The following is a 20,757-nucleotide window of genomic DNA, read 5'->3' as shown; positions in this document are numbered from 1 at the left end:
TGTGTGGGGGGACTTTCTTCGCCGCAAAGGCTCGCACCTGAGCTCAACTAAACAAAGAAAGGAATTCATTCATGAAGTGATTCCGTTCAGTATGTTCACTGAAGTTATTTTGTATTTTTTCGTTGCAAATCCGCACCACTTATGTGCACCCCTGGTTATGCGATCCGTCTACATGCGTTGCTGCCCCGTTGTATTCAATCCATTGTTACAGCACCACAACATAGACCATTTTTAGCCAACATAGACACTTTTTAACGTGAGCATTAAACTAGTGGACTGAAAGGCTAAACTGCCCCAGGGCACTGCGGGAATGTGTGTATTTACTTCCTTCACACCATTCTCTATGACCTCACTCATCTTTCCTTCACCTTCCTCCCAGTGGCAGCGCTGCTCTTTGGGGGAGCGCCCGCCCAGTCAACTTGACAACCGGCAGACCATACAGTATCGCAGAAGTGTCGCATATCAGGAGATTACTGAGCTGTGGAAGGTGAGTCTCTGATCTCTGTTTAGTGTCTTTTGCACTGCTTCTTTTACATTACATTGAATTTATTAATCAACGCAGTGATTTCTATTCACTGCTCTGATTCCAGGGTTTCCTGTAACTGCACATAGTAGGAGTGTTCATTTGTTCCTCTATTAAGTAAAATGTACTGTACAGGATTTGACACAAAGTCATCCAAAACGTGGAAAATGCCACCAAAATCCTCCAAACGTTTGACAAGTTTGACAATTATTATATATGTCTGGCCTGTAGTCCATATAAGGATGGATATTAAGGAAATACATTTCTTTTTAATTAGTGATCCTGACGTAAAACTACTAATAGGTACATCTCAACAAATTAGAGTATGGTAGAAAAGTCAATTTATTTCAGTACTCACACATTATATAGATTCATTAAACACTTGGGAAATACTTTTCAGAGGGCAAATTCCTGCCTAATTTCTACAGTAAAAATTATTATCATTGTTGATTGTTTCTTCCTTGTTGCATAATGTAGTTTCTGGAGACGGTTAATTTCGGGGTTTTCTTTGCTGTAAGCTCGAATGATCAAAATTATACGTTTAAATATATGAAATATTTGATGGAGTGTTGTGCATCTATATAATATGAATTTCACTTTTTCAATTGAAGAAACATTAAGCTTTGACACTATTCTAATTTATTGAAATGTGTCTGTGATTGGCTTGGCGACCAGTCCAGAGTGAACCCTGGCTCTCGTCCGAAGTAAAGCTGGGATAGGCTCCAGCCCATCTGTGACCCAAAGTCAGGATAAGTGTGTCGAAAATGGATGGATGGATATTTAAATGTAATCGTTCATATTTGATTTGAGATTTTATATCAAGTTTTTGTACATCTAAATGCTTTGCTGTGTCTAGCTGGAATGAAACCAGTTTGTAATTGTAGAGGCAGTGCTGGTGTTTTAGGTGTACACAGCATTTCATTGTGTTTACACTAGGAACACAGAACCATACCTGGCATCATGTATATTTCCTGTTATCCGCCAGTACTGTTTAAAAGTCCATACTTTCTAGTGGCACTAATAAGAAATGAGCATTACACAATTAGCTTTTTTAGACAAGCCCGACTGCCTGTTTTTGTGACTCATGCATAGATTTCCCCTGTGTGATGCTGGTTGCAGGTGAGACACTGCCCATCTTGGAACCCCTGATGTAAGCGCCCTTGACCAATCAGCAAGACTTCATGTATTGGCGCTAGGGCCAGGAGCATGTGGCAAGGCATGGCTGCATTGTTGAGGGCCGCAGTAGGACTATGGCTTCTGGGGACTTGCACAGCCGAGTTAGAATGCCGACCATATAACCCAACGGACATGCCCCAGTTTGTGTTCTACGACTTGTCTGACCATACCACCGGCTTCATGGCTGCAACGGTTAATGGCTTCCTCGGTATGATCCAGCCCAACCCCTTTCCTAAAGGTTAGTATTGCTTTATAGGAGCCTTAAACAAGTTAAACAATTAGAAATTTGATCACAATTTTGGGGGAAAATATACTTGTAAAGTTGCACAAAACTTAGCCGAGAACTCAGTTCAGCAAACAACGAATGATTTGGGGTATTTTCAACAATTATTCAATTATTACCTACCTACCTACCTACCTACCTACTCTGAGAAAAAAAGTCCTCGAGTTTACTTAATTCCAACTTGTACATTGGTTGCACATGACTTAAATGTGATCAGTGATACCCTGAAAAAAAGTCCTTTGAATACTTATTTTGAACATCCATCCATCCCTCCATAGGCGCCAGCGTGCCTGCGACCCTAGTGTGGATGACACATAAAATGTGTTAAAGTGACATACAGAATATTATTTGGGAGAATTGTCAGTTTACCATGTATTAATCATGTGCAACTGAATTTTTTTTTTTCAAGATTCAAGGTGCTTTTATTGTCAATTCTTCAATATGCCTAACACATACAAAGGATTGAAATTACGGTACCCAAGGGCCTGCGGTGCTACAAAAGACACAATAACATCAATATAAAAAGCTAAATAAAACTATGGTATAAACAGTATAAAACGTATTAATTGAATGTGCAAATATCAAAGCTCAGATGACGTGTGCAACACAGTCAAGGTCAGAGAACCAAGGCAAATAAGACGTATATAAATTAGATGACAAAACCCCAATGCTGGTAAAGTGGCTGTTGTGACCCTCAGTGTCCCTACCTACCTAGCTACCTACCTATGTAACATCCTTTCTACTTTCCTACTTAGCAAGCCACTTTTCCTGGTGAAAGCTTTCGATACCAACACTTTTTCCCCCCTGGGAAGATTTCAACACCCACACTTCCAGTCAAAGGGTGCAACACACTTTCCCTGCTTTTTTCTAACAATGAGCAACATGGTACGCTACAGCATCACATTGAATTATTACAAGAATTATGTTCATGCTACTTCCATCATTTCGTTGTGGTTCCTTGGCTGATAAATTGAAAATTGTAATGTCAAAAGATTTGCCGTATGCTTAGTAGAGTCCAGCTTCACCTCAAACTATGTATATAAGCATAGGTTTTTTTTCTTTTTGCTATGGTTATTTGTTAATTTAGTTGTAGTTGTTATTTTTCTCCTTTTCATTAATATCCAAAATTGATGTATAAAAGAATACGGTTTTGGATCAAATCTTCCCAGTTTTATACTCAGAGTATTGTATTAATGTTCCTACAAAGTAATAAAGGATCATAAGGAAGTAGAGATCGGGGTATGAGTATAATAAGATTTTTATTTTAATCTTGCCTGTGTTTTTTAAAATATTTTTTTACATCACTCGACATGTTTGAAATAGAATTAAATTATAATTCAATTCAATGCAATCTATTCAGACTTTCAGTACTGAACAACAACCATTTCCATATCAGGGCAAAGGATGGACATGGGGATTTGAATGAATTTGACCTGTGCAGTGGATGAGGTTAATAAATAGGTTGCCTGGAATTCTAAATTTTTTCCCCCAAGTTAATAGTTCACCTTAATGTGCTCCTTTGTTGGTTTTAGGTCTGACGAGGGCAGGTTTTGATTGTGGTGTTTTTGTTCCTTCTCAGATGTACTACCTTGTACTCTTCGTAGCAGATTCTCTGATTGCCTGGCGGTGAATAAGTAGGCCGAGAAGCCAAGTCGCCATCACAGGCTCGCGTTGACCAAACTGCGCTTTCGAACAAAGAAAAGGGGAAGGGGAGGGCTTGGGTAACTTTCATCATGAAGAAAACAAGGGAGAAGGCGGAAGTCGAAGGGTTAAATACCCAGGGGGTGTGTCAAAGCGACGGGAAGTGGAGAAGACCACACCCATTGGCTGGAATTTCGTCTACAGTTTTGGCCCGTAAAAATGGGTTTGAAAATCATATATTCATCTAAAATACTCCCAACTTTGTACTCTCCCATGCTTATGAAAGAAAGAAACATAATAACAAACTATTGTTATAGTTCTGGCACAGGCTCTAAACTAGTGTTCTTGGCACAATCAGTTTTACAGGTTATCATATGCAATGGGACATTCAGAAGGAGCAAATCCAGAAGGCAACCTGTAAAAACGCAATTCCACAGGCATCATGGTATACATTTAAATATTCCTGAAGGTTTGTTCTGTTTGTTATAAGCGTGGGGTTTCAATGTTATTTTAATGTCCACATGCATTGTTCAGCAGACATCAATCACTTTACTTGCTGACCCCCCTTTCAAAATTAATTAAGTTTTTATCCAAACCAATATACGCTACACTTGCACTCATCCCTTTTTGAAACGCTGCGATTCTTAGTCTGGAATAACTTGTGCATTGAACTGTGATTTAAAAAAAAAAAAAAAAAAAGTTTTCACCATTCCCCTCTGCTTGTTCTAGATCTGATCAAGACAGCAATACTCTCTGAGGCGTTAACAGACGACGCTTTTATTAAAGGAGTGAGTAAAGGTTTATTTTTAAATAACAAAACATAGGAAAAACCTATCTAAAGTAGCAACTTACCTTGCTACCTACCTACCTGTATAGAATGTTATTGATAAGAAGCATTGTTACAACAGCCATACAAATTTGTGCACGATCAGGTGTTGTCCTACGAGGTGGGCTTCGTGTTGTGCGCAGTCATAGGCATCCTCTACGTCCTTCTGATGCCCTTAGTGGGCTCTGTGTTGGCCTGCTGCCGCTGCTGTGGCAACTGTGGGGGAGAAATGTACCAGAAGCAGATGCCCACCATTCAGTTGCACAGGAGAACCTTGTACTGGAGCACCGTCGTCACTACGCTCATCCTCTTGTAAGTCTTTTTAAATGGCAGCACGGTGGCTCATTGTGTGTAACGTGAGCAATACGTTGGGTTTTGTGTTTGCAGAGCTGGGAACATTTGCATGTTCAGAAGTAACACAGCATTCAAAGAGAGCCTGGACCACAGCCGCACTCAACTCGACAAAACCTTTGACAACATCAACACCTTTGTCACGACACTGTCTCCGGTATTATACACTTTGTGTATTAGGGGACGGAGGCCTTTTTTCAAATGCATTTTGGGAAGACAGTGTTGCCTTGTTATATTGCAATTCAATTTATAATGCCCTTGCATGTGGAAAAGGAGCATTAGTTGCCTGTGCAATTTTCAGGTATTCATAGAACACTAGAACAGTAAATCACATACCAGGAAATACAATGAACATGCGCAGAAGCTGCTGTCAGCCACAGCTCACACCCAGATACTGACGCACCTACTCACAGATGTCCCACGGGTCCTAACACACAACACTCTTCCCTCATTGTCCATCAATCAACTGCACATCACCACAGACGAATATGACGTTACCTCATAGTGGGAGGAGCTAAAACAATTGTGTGCATTAAGAACTTAAAAATGAGACAATGCAACAGAGGTGTTCTGCCAACACTGGGTTCAAATCTGGACCACAATCGCTATCACCAAGTGAGAGCCAAATGCGCTAGCTGCTAGGCTAAACTCCCATCCTAACATGCGAGCGCCACACTATTAAGGAATAGCAAGTACAGAAAGTATACAGACCCCCTTACATTTTTCACTCTTTTTTATATTGCAGCCATTTACTAAAACCATTTAAATTCACCTTTTTTCCACATGAATGTACACACAACACCCCATATTGCAGATTTATGAAAAAAGAATAGCTGAACTATCACACAGCCATAAGTATTCAGACCCTTTGCTCAGTATTTAGTAGAAGCACCCTTTTGAGCTAATCCAGCCATGAGTCTTTTTAGGAATGATGCAACAAGTTTTTCTCACCAGAGGATTTGGGGATCCTCTGCCATTCCTCCTTGCAGATCCTCTCCAGCTTCTATCAGGTTGGATGGTGAACATTGGTGGACAGCAATTTTCAGGTCGCTACAGAGATGCTCACTTGGGTTTAAGTCAGGGCTCTGGCTGGGCCATTCAAGAACAGTCTCGGAGTTGTTCTGAAGCCACTCCTTCGTTATTTTAGCTGTGTGCTTAGGGTCATTGTCTTGTTGGAAGGTGAACCTTCGGCCCAGTCTGAGGTCTTGAGCACTCTGGAGAAGGTTTTCATCCAGGATATCCCTGTACTTGGCCGCATTAATCTTTCGATTGCAACCTGGTCGTCCTGTCCCTGCAGCTGAAACCCCCCCCCCAACAGCATGATGCTGCCAGTTGGGACTGTATTGGACAGGTGTTGAGCAGTGCCTGGTTTTCTCCACACATACCGTTTAGAATGAAGGCCAACAATTTCTATCTTGGTCTAATCAGACCAGATAATCTTATTTCTCACCATCTTGGAGTCCTTCAGGTGTTTTTTTTTTTTAGTAAACTCCATGCGGGCTTTTCATGTGTCTTGCACTGAGGAGAGGCTTCCGTCGGGCCACTCTGCCACAAATATTAATATTGTGTTAAAAAATTGTTACGAATGCGCTCATGACTATACAGTATAACTGGGCATGAAAAAAAGAGATTATACCTTGAAATCTAAACTGCTTAATAACGCAGTATACCTTTGTGCTCTACTGAGCATAGTTTCCTTTCTACTAAAGCTATTATAAAAACTAACTGTCCAAATAGAGGGAATAAGAAAATGTGACCTGGTTTTCACGTCACGAGTACAAGTATATTAAACCTGTATTTTTACACATCACAATATCGTGCAGTCCTACATTCCACGCCCTTAGCTCAAGGGGTACTCCGACTTGATTGAACTCATTCAGATCACCGTGTTGTACCTGCTTGCAAGAATAGCCTCAAGCCCAGGGTCAATAAATCATATCGTAAGAAAGTTTATTTTCACTTGTTGCCAAATATTACTATGATGTCCTATGTTTCTAAAAGATGTATCCCAACACCATGTAATGGATTATGAATGATATTCCTGTTTACAGCAAGTCGATCATGTAGTGAACCAGGGCCTTTTGATTGTGGATACCGTAAAAACAAGCATACAAGGTAACGAACCGAAGAGTCAATTTAGATGTATTCATGTTTGTTACCTTGTGTAATGACATTTTGCCAAATATTTCTCATTTCAGGAAGTGGTGAAATATTGAGTAACGAGATCTTTGGAGACGACATGAATGCCCCTCAAATGCTGACAGCTGGTATGAAACATTTGCACACTGTGTCCTGTTCCTAAATGAGCGTGTGAAACGCTTATTGCATCACTCTCATAACATTAGGACAAGCAGAGACAGGCGCCATGTGTACAACTGCACTGCATCAGACTGACAACTGTTTCAGATTATTAGACATAACATCTGAAAGTTTTTGCGTAGGTATGTATAGGTTGGTAGTTGGGTAGGTACTTAATGTTTAGGTTGATAGGTAATTGGTAGGTAAATAGTTCTAGGTGGTGGTTACGTAGTTGTTTTTTTTTTTTAGGCAAGCAGGAGGATATTTTTGGTGTAGGTAGGTAGGTTGGTAGTTTTTGTTTCGGTAGGTAGGCACTTGTATGTGGATAGGTAGGTGTTTGCATGGGTAAGCTGGTAGTTTTTTTTTAGGTAAGCATCTAGGATAGGTAGTTTGTGTAGGTTGGTAGTTGGATTGATGGGTACGTAGGTAGTTTTTTGTTTAGGTAGGTAGGGAGGTAGGCAGGATTTTTTTCTTATGGAAGTGGGTAAGTAGTTTTTGTGTCGGTAGGTAGTTTTTGTAAAGGTCAATAGTTTTTTGTTTAGATAAATTGGTGAATATGTTGTTTTTGTGCTTTTGGTCAAGTGGGCATGTAGCTAGGTGGATAGAGATGGTTGGAAATTTCCCGCTTGCAGTCTTTTTTGACTTTGTGTTGAGCATATTCTAACACACGAAGTGCCTTTATTGCTAGTGAATGCCATTCTACGAAATAGGTTTTTACACATCTCGTTGATCATTTGAGCGACTTCTGGCTGCGTAAGAGTGAAATGTGTTGAGGCTGATCGTTCACAAAAAAAAAAAAAAAAAGGCCTCAGAATGTGTATTTTAGGTGTTTTGCTCCAAACTGTGCGGACACCGTTGCTTATCTGTTTACTTATCATTTGCATGGGCAGCTCTGAAAAAGCTAACGTCGCTTCAGAAAAAGCTGAATGTTAAAATGGGAGATGTGGCGACCAAGTTGACGAATCTTAAGACCAGTATGGGTAGTACCCTGGATAATGAACTTTGCAATTGCCAAGAAGTGAAGAAAAGTCTAGATGAAATTCTACTGGACGACCAACAAGTAAGTAAAAACAAAAACATACTGTACTTATACTGTCCTAATAAATTTTCTTTTTTTTTAGTATTTCTTTAGGTATTTGAATATCACGAACTGCGAGTGGCACTTTCGTTTCAAACATGCTGCATGGCGGCTTGGGAGTTTGCAACATAATGCCGCCCTGTGTGGTTGCACATCTTGCACATGCCAAAATCTGCCATTGGGGAAAAAAATGACAACAGAAAAAATAGATAACATCTGTTTCGCGCAAGCTGTGATACAACTCTTGCTGCCCCCTTTTACTGCCTAACATGTCACTGTCTTTTTTCTCTCTCTACAGTTTAAAGATGAATCAGCGAATAAATTGGAAAAATTCTTGACTCAGGTTGATATCGCCGCTAAGGTCAGTTCATCATATTATTTCATGAAGTCATATGCTAATTTTCTCTAATAATTTAAAAACACTTCCCATGTGTCTTACAAACATTTATGTGACATGGGCTTTAAAAATCACTCCATAATTAACAGTTCGCCATTTGGTAGTGTTGAAATGTGAAGTGAGCATACAGGTATGTCATTCCCTATCATCCTTTGAGTGTATCTATCCTCCAATGCATCTTAAATAGAGAGTAATGATGTTCAGCAGATTATCAAATATTTCCCATAATGCATTGCGCCAATGCTGAAAATGCTGGTTATTTGATTTTCAGCATGTGAAAATGTACTTCCTCCCTGTCCTGTAGGCGGTCTTTGGACAACAATGCCCAACTCACTCCACCTAAGTTACCACTTCAGTTGTCATAAATAGGCTACATGTGTTTCTCATCACCACATCTCATCACCCCAAGAAAACCATCCCTTTAGTGTAACATGGCAGTGAAATTTCGTATACACACAAATAATGCAGGCTCAGCGTCCGAAAAAGCTTCCCCAAAACAACACATTACTATAACGTAATGGAACTACATTCATTTATACGAACAATAATAATAACTTATAATTAAGATGAATTTCCTACTGAGTTCACTAATATCTTAAATAACTGTCTAAAGGACACTTCTCGTCACTTTTATTTTCGTTCTGTTCAAGTGTACAGTATGTGCCCTGCCCGCCGCAGAGGTTTTTCAATGGCTTCAGGATTGTTTCTTATCACTATTATCTGATTTATATATTTTTCTGAGATGTAAATTGATGGATTTACACACACATCGCCACTGGCGTGGTTGCATTGTAAGGCACTCCAATTGGCATAAGTCTCATATATTTTCTTTTGCTTGCAACACAAATTTCATGAACTTTATCAACTCCAAAGGCCTATTTGCTGTGCTTTATTTATTCCTTACAAAGTATTTTAACAACGCATGCAATGTTTGCTCATTCTTGGCTCTCAATTTGTTTGTTGTACATTGTTTTGTACCACAATCTTTAATATAACTTCAGAATTAATTCAAAATGCTTAACATGATTATTATATGCTGTCAGCTTCTGTGTCGTAGCAAGCTTTACCAACTTAAAAAATAGGATAAAAATTTAGAAATATTATAATTATTTTGAAGACATCTGGCATGACTTTTTTTTTTTAAATCTCTGACTTTCAATGTCCTTTTGTCGGGAAATGGGGGCGTGGTTTTTGCAGATTGGAGCTCACACACTTGTCATTGAGAGTGACTTATGATTTATTAACATACGCAGAGTAGTGCAAAAAAAGTTGGCCAGCACGCACGTGTCAACCTGTGTGCAGTGAGAACATTTCTGCACATTTATTAGCGAATGAGGCCCATCGACAGCTTGCTGCTAAAGCAACACTGGAGTGGTTTCAGGGGAAACATAAATGTGTTGGAATAGCCTAGTAGTCCCAGACATCAATCCAATTACAACCCCAATTCCAATGAAGTTGGGACGTTGTGTTAAACATAAATAAAAACAGAATACAATGATTTGCAAATAATTTTCAACCTATATTTAATTTAATACACTACAAAGACAATATATTTAATGTTCAAACTGATAAACTTGATTGTTTTTAGCAAATAATCATTAACTTAGAATTTTATGGCTGCAACACGTTCCAAAAAAGCTGGGACAGGGTCATGTTTACCACTGTGTTACATCACCTTTTCTTTCAACAGCATTCAATAAACGTTTGGGAACTGAGGACACTAATTGTTGAAGCTTTGTAGGTCTTTCCCATTCTTGCTCGATGTACAGCTTCAGCTGTTCTACAGTCCCAGGTCTCCGTTGTCGTATTTTACGCTTCATAATGCGCCACACATTTTCAATGGGAGACAAGTCTGGACAGCAAGCAGGCCAGTCTAGTACCCGCACTCTTTTACTACGAAGCCACGCTGTTGTAACACGTGCAGAATGTGCTTAGTCATTGTCTTGCTGAAATAAGCAGTGGTGTCCATGAAAAAGACGTTGCTTGGATGGCAGCATATGTTTCTCCAAAACCTGTATGTACCTTTCAGCATTAATGGTGCCTTCACAGATGTGTAAGTTTCCCATGGCATTGGCACTAACACAGCCCCATAACATCGCAGATGTTGGCATAATAGTCCAGATGGTTCTTTTCCTCTTTGGCCCTGAGGACACGACGTCCACAATTTCCCCAAAACATTTCAAATATGGACTCGTCGGACCGCAGAACAATTTTCCACTTTGCATCAGTCCATCTTAGATGAGCTCGGGCCCAGAGGAGCCGGCGGCATTTCTGGGCGTTGTTGATAAATGGCTTTTGCTTTGCGTCGTAGTTTCAAGTTACACTTACGGATGTAGCGCCGAACTGTATTTACTGACATTGGTTTTCTGAAGTGTTCCTGAGCCCATGTGGTGATATCCTTTACACATTGATGTCGGTTTTTGATGCAGTGCCGCCTGAGGGATCGAAGGTCACAGGCATTCACGGTTGGTTTTCGGCCTTGCCGCTTGCATGCAGCGATTTCTCCAGATTCTCTGAACCTTTAGATGATATTATGGACCGTAGATGATGAAACCCCTAAATTCCTTGCAATTGTACATTGAGGAACATTGTCCTTAAACTGTTCGACTATTTTCTCACGCACTTGTTCACAAAGAGGTGAACCTCGCCCCATCTTGTGAATGACTGAGCAATTCAGGGAAGCTCCTTTTATACCCAATCATGGCACCCACTTGTTCCCAATTCGCCTGTTCACCTGTGGGATGTTCCAAACAGGTGTTTGATGAGCATTCCTCAACTTTCTCAGTCTTTTTTGCCACCTGTCCCATCTTTTTTGGAATGTGTTGCAACCATAAAATTCTAAGACAATGATTATTTGCTATCTCTAGTTTGAACATTAAATATCTTGTCTTTGTAGTGTATTCAATTAAATATAGGTTGAGCATGATTTGCATATCATTGTATTCTGTTTTTATTGATGTTTAACACAACGTCCCAACTTCATTGGAATTGGGGTTGTAAGTTACATTGCTGTTCACAAGCACAAATCAAAGAAAGAACTGTAGCAGTTTTACCTTGAGGATTGGGCGAAAATCCCCCTGGCAATATGTGGCAAGCTTTCAGAGACATCAAAAGACAGCTACGATTGACACAAAAGGTGGCTCAAAGTTAAGCAATCCTGAATAGAAAATTGATGGATGGATGTGCAAAATGCATTTGCGTGTTTCTGACCAATAAGCATCTTTAATGTGCATAAAAACAGCATAACCATTTGACTTGTTTGCCGATTGAGCAGTTCAAAGACATCAAGAGTGACATGAAGAGTGTGACCAGCAATTTGGACAGTGAGTGATCATGGCCTTCTCTCGCCATGCGTCAAATATCACATTACTCATTTCGCCTCCTCATCTTTAGCCACACAACTGGATACAATCAAACAGACGATATCCACTAAGGTAAAAAGCATCTCTTTAAACGAGAACCTGTTATTGGGCCCTGTGAATAAGCTGCGCAAAGACATCCGACAGTTTGACCCGCAGGTGGAACGAGCGGAGAGTATCAGGTAACCTAAGGCTTAACCCTAAGCATGTGTCATTGATCGCTGGAAGGAGAGGAGATGAGATCAATTTTGTCACGGTTGTTTCTTCTCCAGGGGGCGTGTGTGCATCGCCTTGTGCTGCCTGGTCCTGCTGGTGGTCCTCTGTAACCTCCTGGGTCTCGTCTTGGGCCCCCTAGGTCTCAAACAAACTGAAGATCCCACAACACGCTCCTGCCTGGCCAATTGTGGTGGAATAATCCTCATGATGTGAGTGATGTTGGCCAAATTACTAATGTCCTTCCAAAATAAAAATACCATATTTTCACACTTGGTTTTGAAATCCCTGTTCACAAAATACTGCAAGTAATTACCTCCACCAATAAAATTGTTTAAAGTGAGCTATAAAGTTGTACCTTACCTTCAGTTAAATTTTTTTCACGACCAAGCGCATTAATCAATTTACTGTAGTATAAATTTTCCCTAATAAATGCCATCAATCCATTTCCTTCCTGTATTTTTGTGTGTTTTAGACAGAAGTTGCTCTGTAGTATATACAGAAAAAAATGTAACGGGGTTCGTAGACTTTTAGCAATAGTTTGCCACGACTTTTCAATAACGATCAACGCCAGAAGCACTTCCATCCATCCATCCATTTTCCGTACCGCTTATCCTGAACAAGGTCGCAGTCGTGCTGTCGCCTATCCCTGCTGACGCTGGGCACGAGGCGGAGTAGACCCTGAACTGGTTGCCAGCCAATCACAGGGCACATAAAGACAAACAACCATTAGCACTCACATAGGAAAGCAAGAAACACTTGAGTAGTCGTGCTGCGTTCACGTGAAAAGCTACTAAATGCATTCAAATTCACTATATTTTAAAATTAAGTACAGTATATATATATATATATATATATATATATATATATATATATATATATATATATATATATATATATATATATATAAAAGACCTTTTCACTGAATAGAGATCTGCAAATAGTTCACTGTATTTTATTCCAATTGGATGGTATGTATGCATTTTGAAAGTTTTTCTATGACACATATTTTGCTTATAAATATGTGAATCCACCATTATCACGAAAACAAATCCAGGCTAATATAGCAAAAACTGTGGCAAGACGGTTGCCCACAAATAAGCAGATGTTGTCTGTGCTTGTCAGAAGTAACCGTCTCAACTTCTTGTTTACAGCGGAGTGAGTGTGAGCTTTCTGTTCTCGTGGCTGCTCATGTTGGCTGTGACGCTGCTCTTCTTGGTAGGCGGCAATGTTAACACACTGGTGTGTCGGCCCTGGAGCAGCGGAGAACTGCTTGAGGTAAAGCGTGTGTAAAATGTTTTAAAAAACAACAACAATGTAACATGCATACGCGTGAACATGATTTTTTTTTTCTTCTGACAGTTTGCTCCAACTGTATTGCCATCCTTGGATTTGGCTAAAATCTTAAATATGAAAAGCAACATCACGCTCTCCGATGTATACAGGTACATGAAAATATGCATAAGTTTATTCTGCATTCCAATCCTTCATAGACCAGAGGTGTGCAATTTATTTTAAGGGGCTAGGAAACAAACGAGAATGTTTGTCGAGGGCCACACCAACATGCAACCTCAACCGTGTTCATATTAATAAAATGTATTCAAAGCATTCATTGGAAACCTGTTATCATTGGTAAAATAAATCCTATCACTATTTGATCAACATCCACGAAAAACACGCCTACCGTCTGCATACCTTTTTTTAGAGGGTGCTGAATCAGTAAATTCCCCTGGACCTTTTCCCTCCATCGATACCGTGGATGATATATGAATGTTGCTAACATGAGAGGACCACTCTGGATGGGTGCAATTTTCGCATTGCAATAATAAGTCTTTGAGAAGTTATTGGAGGGGATTGTTATTTCAGGAAAGCGGTATGATAAGTGCGATGATCGCCAATAGGCCTTACAAATAAAAGAATATATATTCACTTCCGGCATAACAAGAATAAACCATGCCCCATTTTCGCTGGACTTTCTAAGACATTACAACAACAACAGAAGTTTCTTCTTCTTGTACGCGTCCTAACCAGCTAGGAACGGTATATTGACAGCCTATTTTCTCGCACTGATTCTCGATGGCAGCTGGAACTCGAAAGAACGATGCCATACACCGCCCACCTTTGTTGGCGCAACCAATAACATAGCAGTGTATCCCCATTCGCATCGTTCTGAACTCAATTTTAGGTTAAGCCTGCCGCACGCTGTGTGTTGCAGTTGAACCCAATTGTACCAGATTATTGCATAAAAATGTAGTTGCCAACACACTCCCCGCATTGAGCGATTGTATATTTGGACACACTGAGCGAGCCTCTATAAGCATTTGATGCTGTATACAGTGGTGGTTTCTGATATGGGCCATATGGGCAGCTGCTCAAGGCGGCATTTGTGGGGGGGTGGCACCCAGGGCGACTGTCTTCAAAATCGGAAGTTGTATGACATCACAGGAAAGGGTCAATTAACCACCCCTTGACGGTACAGTACTGGAATATGGTGAGGATTCCGTTTTTAGAATTTTAACAAACCCGTAAGCTTTGAACAATTTTACTCAACGTGCTGAGGTCCAATGTGTCCCACTAGCCTCGTAATGTCCACTACAACACACAGGTGGACATTAAGGAATGTCTCTGTGCACTAATCACCAGAGAAATAACAAAACACCAACCCATTAACCGGACATTTTTCCTTCTGTATAGAACTGAGGAGAACCTTTAAATATATCAAGATTTTTAGATTTAACATTTGTACTTAATTTAACACTTTCACTTAACTTCACATTTATGGCACTTAGTTTTGAAGCACTTTTTAACCGTTTTCAATTTTAAAATATCATGTAAGGAAATCAATGTGATATTTTTTGTTTTTATCGCTATCGCCACAGGTGGTCTTCTTGCTTCCCCAGCTTTTCTTCCCCTTGCAGACATAAAACATGGGGGGAATGTATTTCAATACAGGGTCCTTATCTGTTCAGTGGAGATTTGGACCTCTTGTAATTGTATTTGTTTGTACATTTCATTTTATGATACTCCATCCGTATATTTACTGTATATCCTCAATGATGTACGACCAAACGTTCTCCTTCATGTTCTTTATTTATTTTTTATCTTATGAATTGAAAAACGGTTGACGACTGGTTAGCAAATCTGCCTCACAGTTCTGAGGACCCGGGTTCAAATCTGGCCACGCCTGTGTGGAGTTTACATATTCTCCCTGTGCCTGCGTGGGTTTTTGTCCGGGTACTCCGGTTTCCGGTGTGAATGTGAATGCGAATGGTTGTTTGTGTGCCTTGCGATTGGCTGGCGACCAGTTCAGGGTGTATGTACCCCGCCTCTCGCCCAGAGTCAGCTGGGATAGGCTCCAGCACAACCCTAGTGAGGATAAGTGGTAAGGAAAATGAATGAATGAATGAATTGAAAAACAAATGACATGATCATACCCATTCGGATAGAGCTTCAATTCTCATTTAAAAAAAAAACAATTAAAAAAAAAAACCCTACGTAGCTAGCTTGTTAAGAAACTTAATTTCATCTTTGAATACAACTGTAGCTTTAAGACTGAAAAGCAGCATTGTTCTGATTGAATACAGTATAAAGTATGGTAAGAGATACAAGTAAACAGTAATTGATAGATGATGATGTTTGCAGAGACTGTGGGGACAACAAGCCTCTGTGGTCCGTACTCCACTTATATGAGAAATATAACATTGACAGCTTCCTCCACATTCCCAAAGTAAGAGTCAACTCCTTCCACTCTCGCATTTGGTGATGATTACACACACACACACACACACACACATGTATATACAATGTATGTAAATATGTACATATCTTAAAGGACATCGCCTTTGAAAATATCAACGCAGATATTCCCAAAACCAGCATCTTCAACACCGACATCAATAATAATTTGAATACTTTACAATGGAGCCAGAGCACTCATTCCAAACAGGTAAGCTCCAATTATCAATGTGTTTGTGTGTGTGTGTGTGTTTCTTGTAAATGAAGTAAAAAATAGTGCAAAATCTTTTGCACTATGTTGAGATTACATACAGGGGTTAAATGATTTTTTAATGTACTAGTTTAAACGAGCAACATCCGGAGTCTGTCCAGTGTCCACCCGCGTTGAGACTAGCTGACTACATATGAGCAACAATTCAAGAAGAAAATATGTAACAAAACCAAAAATCATTGTACAATATTTTACAGAAAATTGTAAATGAATGACACAAAGATGTGGCGATGAAGATTTATTTTGACATGATAGATTCAGACATAAAGCTATGTTCTGATTAAGATCCTATGTTTTGACATGATGGCAGACATTTTTGTATTAAAATGGTGTATTTTGAGAGGAAAATACAATACTTTTGAGCACAAAATGATATATTTTTAGCACATCCGCCTCACAGTTCTGAGGTCCCTGGTTCAAATCTGGTCTTGTGTGGAGTTTGCATGTTCTCACCGTGCCTGTCGTCCATAGGTGTGAATGTGTGTATGAATGGTTGGTATCTGTGCACCGTGATTGGCTGGCAGCCAGTTCAAGGTGTACCCACCTCTCAGCTGGGATGGGCTCAACCGTGACCCTATTGAGGATAAGCCATTCAGAGCATGGATGGATTGATACAAAATGCTGTTTTGACAAGAAAATGCTGTACTTTAACATGGTGATTGGCTGGTGACCAGTTCAGGGTGTACCCCGCCTCACGCCAAAGTCAGCTGGGATAGGCGCAATCGCGACCCTAGTGAGAAGCGGTTCAGAGGACTGATGAATGGAAGGAAATGCGCTATATTGATAAGCTAAGTTTGACAAGCAAATGCTGTATTGTAACATGGTCATTTTATTTTGATTTTGATATGAAAACTGTTTTGCATTTTGACAAGATGCGAGCCTCTTCCGGATGACTGATTTTGGCCGCCCGCATCCGCGATCTTGTTCTTTTGGTCATGACCCACAGCTCATGATCGTGAGGGAAGAACGTAGATTGACCGGTATATCGAGAGCTTTGCCTTTTGGCTCAGATTCAGCATCACTGTAGACGCACCGATGCGCCTGTTGATCTCCTGCTCCAGTCTTACTTCACTTGTGAACAAGACCATACAATGCTTGAACTCTACCTGGGGCAGTATCTCCTCCTGAGGACCATGGCCTCAGATTTTGAGGTGCTGATTTTCATCCCAGCTGCTGTGAACTGTGCGAACTGTTCCTTGATGAAGCCATCAGAACCACATCCGCAAAAAGTAGCGACGTGATACTGATATCCCCAAACCAGACTCCCTCAACACCTTGGCTGCGCTTGGAAATTCTATCCATAAAGGTAATGAAGAGAATCGGTAAAGGACAGCCTTGGTCCCTCAGCTAGGACCTGTTTGCCATGGGTGACCCTATCAGAGGCGTAAAGCCCCAAACAACTTAGCTCCTAGGATCATCGGGACACACAAACCCCTCCACCACGAACGATAAGGTGATGGCTCAGGGAGGGGTTATTTTGTACATGCAGTACCCAAAGGAAATTACTGAAATACCATGTACTGCCAGTCTGGAATAGAGTAGGAAGAACTAATTGAGATGAATATATAATTTGACATGAATATCTGCAATTTGAACATGAAAATGGCATATTTTCATATTAGAATGCTGTATTTTAACATGGGTTGGAAATGCTATATTTGTGCATGAAAATTATATCAATTTTCTAAACCGCTTATCCTCACTAGTGTCGCCGGTGTGTCCTATAGTGGCACGGCTGAGGTTCAAATCTGGCCTCGTCTGTGGGGACTTTGCATGTACTCCCCGTGCCTGCCCACATCCCCAAAATATGCATGCTAGGTTAATTGGACTCTAAATTGCCTGCAGGTCTGATTGTGAGTGCAAATGGTTAGTTTATATGTGCCCTGCGATTGGCTGGCGACAAGTTCAGGGTGTACCCCGCCTCTCGCCCAGAGTTTGCTGGGATAAGTTCCAGCACGCACGCAACCCTAGTGAGGATAAGCGATACGGAAAATTAATGAATGAATTTACCTATGTCTACGTTTTTTCGGAAAGTGGGAGGAAACCGGAGTGCCTGGAGAATACCCACGCAGGCGCGAGCGAACTCCACGCAGGCAAGGCCGGATTTAAATCCGGGCCCTCAGAACTGATGCTGATGTGCCAACCAGTTGGAAGAAAATTTACTACTTTTTTATATCAAGTGGAAATGCTTAAGATTTTGATATAAAATGCTAAATAAGAACGTGAGAATTCTGTATTTTGCCATGAAAACATCATTTTGCCCTGAATATTCTGTATTTTGAGCAATAATTTTCATGTGAAAATACAATTATGACACAACCGCTCTACACGAAAAGATGACACTAGTATATGTTCTCAATTGGACTCCATAATCATGGTGGGCATCCTGGGCTGTATTTATGTATTTAATGTGAAAAATTGTCACATTTTGCCTGAAAAAAAAAATCTATCGAAAGAGGTCTATAAAAACATTGGCAAACAACCCCAAAGTAAAACTAACTCTAAAATACATGTTCTCCTGTACTAGTGTCGTGACTCGTAAGAGTGTTCCATCATGTAATATATTTTTGACTGTTAGATGGTCGAACAAGTACAGACGCTGGAGGCAATAGCTGTCATGATCGATGAAAAGGCCAATTCGGTGAGTTGCCAACACTTCCCATCAATTGATCAGTGAAATATGAACACATCAGCCAATCTTGTTCCCTCAGCTAACAGATGCAGCGGTACCTCATCAAGGTGCAGCAGTTGCAGCTCAGCTTCGAGACGCAGCTGCAACCCTGAGGCAAATTAAGACGGATATAGAGAACAACATCCTACCAACAATTGTGAGTGGCTTGCTCCCTATTCTCTGCTTGTAGCAAACTAACTAGCAAATGACATCTAACTTGGTACCCAACTCACTAACTGGTTCATAAACTCCCAAGCTAAACTACCAAGCTAGTGAGAAAACTTACAATGAATAACTAGACAACTAACATGGTGTCACGTTTGGGGTTTGTCCGAAGGCGAGGAACGCAAGGCAAGAACATGGAGGACCCAAGTACAGGGAAGCAGGGAGGCAACACAGTAGGGCAGGAGTATATAAAAAATATATATTTAATTACAAAAACAAAGGAAAACAAAGATCATGAAAAAGTCTAAATGCTAAATTAACAAAGTCCAAAAACTAAACACAAAGTAACACTTGAGTAAACCCAAAACAAGAAACAAGACATGACTGGTGAAATAACTGAGCGACAACTGGCGACTATGACATGGCACAGACAGCGACAAAGACACCTGACAATGACATACTGCAAAGACATGTGACAACGACCGTGAATCGACAAGAACTGAAATAAACCAGGGAACTAAATACAAACAGAGACAACGAGGAACACCTGGACGAGACACGAGTGGCTGGAGAAAGCTGATTGGTCGACACAAGGTAGACGAGAACAGGTGGACACAACAACCAAATGAGCACACGACAAACATGGAACACAGGAAAACCCAAACCAAAACACAGACCATGACACGTGGTGGCTAACCAACAAGCTAAGTGAAAAACTAAAACTACCAAGCTAAGCATGTACAGCATGCTGGAATTCAGCCAACGAGGGAGATGCCAGTTGCTATCTTGATAACATCACCCCTGATTCAAGTCAAGTTTATTTGACTAGCCAATCACAAAAGTGGCTCAAAGGGCTTCACAGGCCCACAGTTGGCAATGACTGACAACAGTTCATATCCAATCAGTCAGGAAGTGTGAGTGCCCTGCTGAAACAATTTATTGGTGCAAAGGGTGATAACAAAAAAGCTAACCAACAAACAAACTAGTTAACATACATACCCAGTAAACTAACAAGTTAGCTAATGACTTAGCTATTTGGCATACAACTAGCTATAGGTGACAAATGAATTAACTAGCCAGTTAACATGCTATCCAATTACCAAATTAACTAGCTAGTTAAGTAGCTAAGTTCGCTAAAGAACTAGCTTACTACCAATGTACTACCAAATTTGCTGTGAAACTAACATGCTAGCCAACAAACTAGCTACGTAGTTGACAAATAGGATGCTAAATTAAAAATTAAAAAACACTAGATGGCAAACTACCAATATAATCAAGCTTTTGCAATGAAACTTAATTAGCTAGTTAACAAACAAATAAGTTAGCAAACTAACAACAACACATACCAACCTTGTAATTAGCTACTTTATAAACTGCAAACCACACTAACAAAATGACTCCCTAATAAAGTAACAAGCTACAGAATGAATGCCAAGAATATCAAACTGAGACAAAAAAAAAACCCTAAATAAATAAATAAATACAAATTTAACCTTGAATGTGACTGCAATGATGGTACGAGATGAGTGTGTTGGGTTGGGTCATGGTCCGCAAAGTGTGTATTGAGGCTTCAATTAGGGATGAGCCGGAAATGACATCTGAAGCCTCGCTGCCAGGCTGTACCACGTGACCGATTCGAGACGCACCAGAGTTTGCCGCAAGGTTTGACAGCAAAATAAACTACCCATTTGTTTGCATCAAGAGTATAGTTTTATAAGCTACTGGTGGAGAGTGTAGTATAGCTAGAAGAGAAAGCGAGCGAGTGTAAAA

The 20,757-nt window shown here is 40.3% G+C and overlaps 1 protein-coding gene across 3 annotated transcripts in view; it reads left to right on the top strand.

Annotated features, from left to right (window-relative positions):
• The first annotated feature begins 363 nt into the window (after positions 1–363).
• prom2 (prominin 2) overlaps positions 364–20,757 on the top strand; it is a 41,435-nt gene continuing 21,041 nt past the window's right edge. Inside the window, exons 1-18 of one of the 3 annotated variants that reach the window (XM_061689340.1) lie at positions 364–487; positions 1,643–1,937; positions 4,353–4,411; positions 4,556–4,761; positions 4,837–4,957; positions 6,852–6,915; positions 6,999–7,067; positions 7,989–8,158; positions 8,475–8,537; positions 11,815–11,896; positions 11,967–12,114; positions 12,205–12,357; positions 13,300–13,423; positions 13,508–13,590; positions 15,788–15,872; positions 15,978–16,091; positions 18,730–18,792; positions 18,863–18,979. In XM_061689340.1, coding sequence (XP_061545324.1) covers positions 1,730–1,937; positions 4,353–4,411; positions 4,556–4,761; positions 4,837–4,957; positions 6,852–6,915; positions 6,999–7,067; positions 7,989–8,158; positions 8,475–8,537; positions 11,815–11,896; positions 11,967–12,114; positions 12,205–12,357; positions 13,300–13,423; positions 13,508–13,590; positions 15,788–15,872; positions 15,978–16,091; positions 18,730–18,792; positions 18,863–18,979 — 1,929 coding nt within the window. In that variant the 5' untranslated portion in view covers positions 364–487; positions 1,643–1,729. The remainder of the gene's footprint in view (positions 488–1,642; positions 1,938–4,352; positions 4,412–4,555; positions 4,762–4,836; positions 4,958–6,851; positions 6,916–6,998; positions 7,068–7,988; positions 8,159–8,474; positions 8,538–11,814; positions 11,897–11,966; positions 12,115–12,204; positions 12,358–13,299; positions 13,424–13,507; positions 13,591–15,787; positions 15,873–15,977; positions 16,092–18,729; positions 18,793–18,862; positions 18,980–20,757) is intronic. The other 2 variants (XM_061689341.1, XM_061689342.1) reach the window with 2 other exon arrangements.

The sequence above is a fragment of the Phycodurus eques genome, chromosome 11 (genome assembly GCF_024500275.1).
Source record: "Phycodurus eques isolate BA_2022a chromosome 11, UOR_Pequ_1.1, whole genome shotgun sequence".
Classification (NCBI taxonomy): domain Eukaryota; kingdom Metazoa; phylum Chordata; class Actinopteri; order Syngnathiformes; family Syngnathidae; genus Phycodurus; species Phycodurus eques.
Note: the sequence above shows the minus strand (reverse complement) of the source record. Positions and strands in the feature narration are given on the sequence as shown.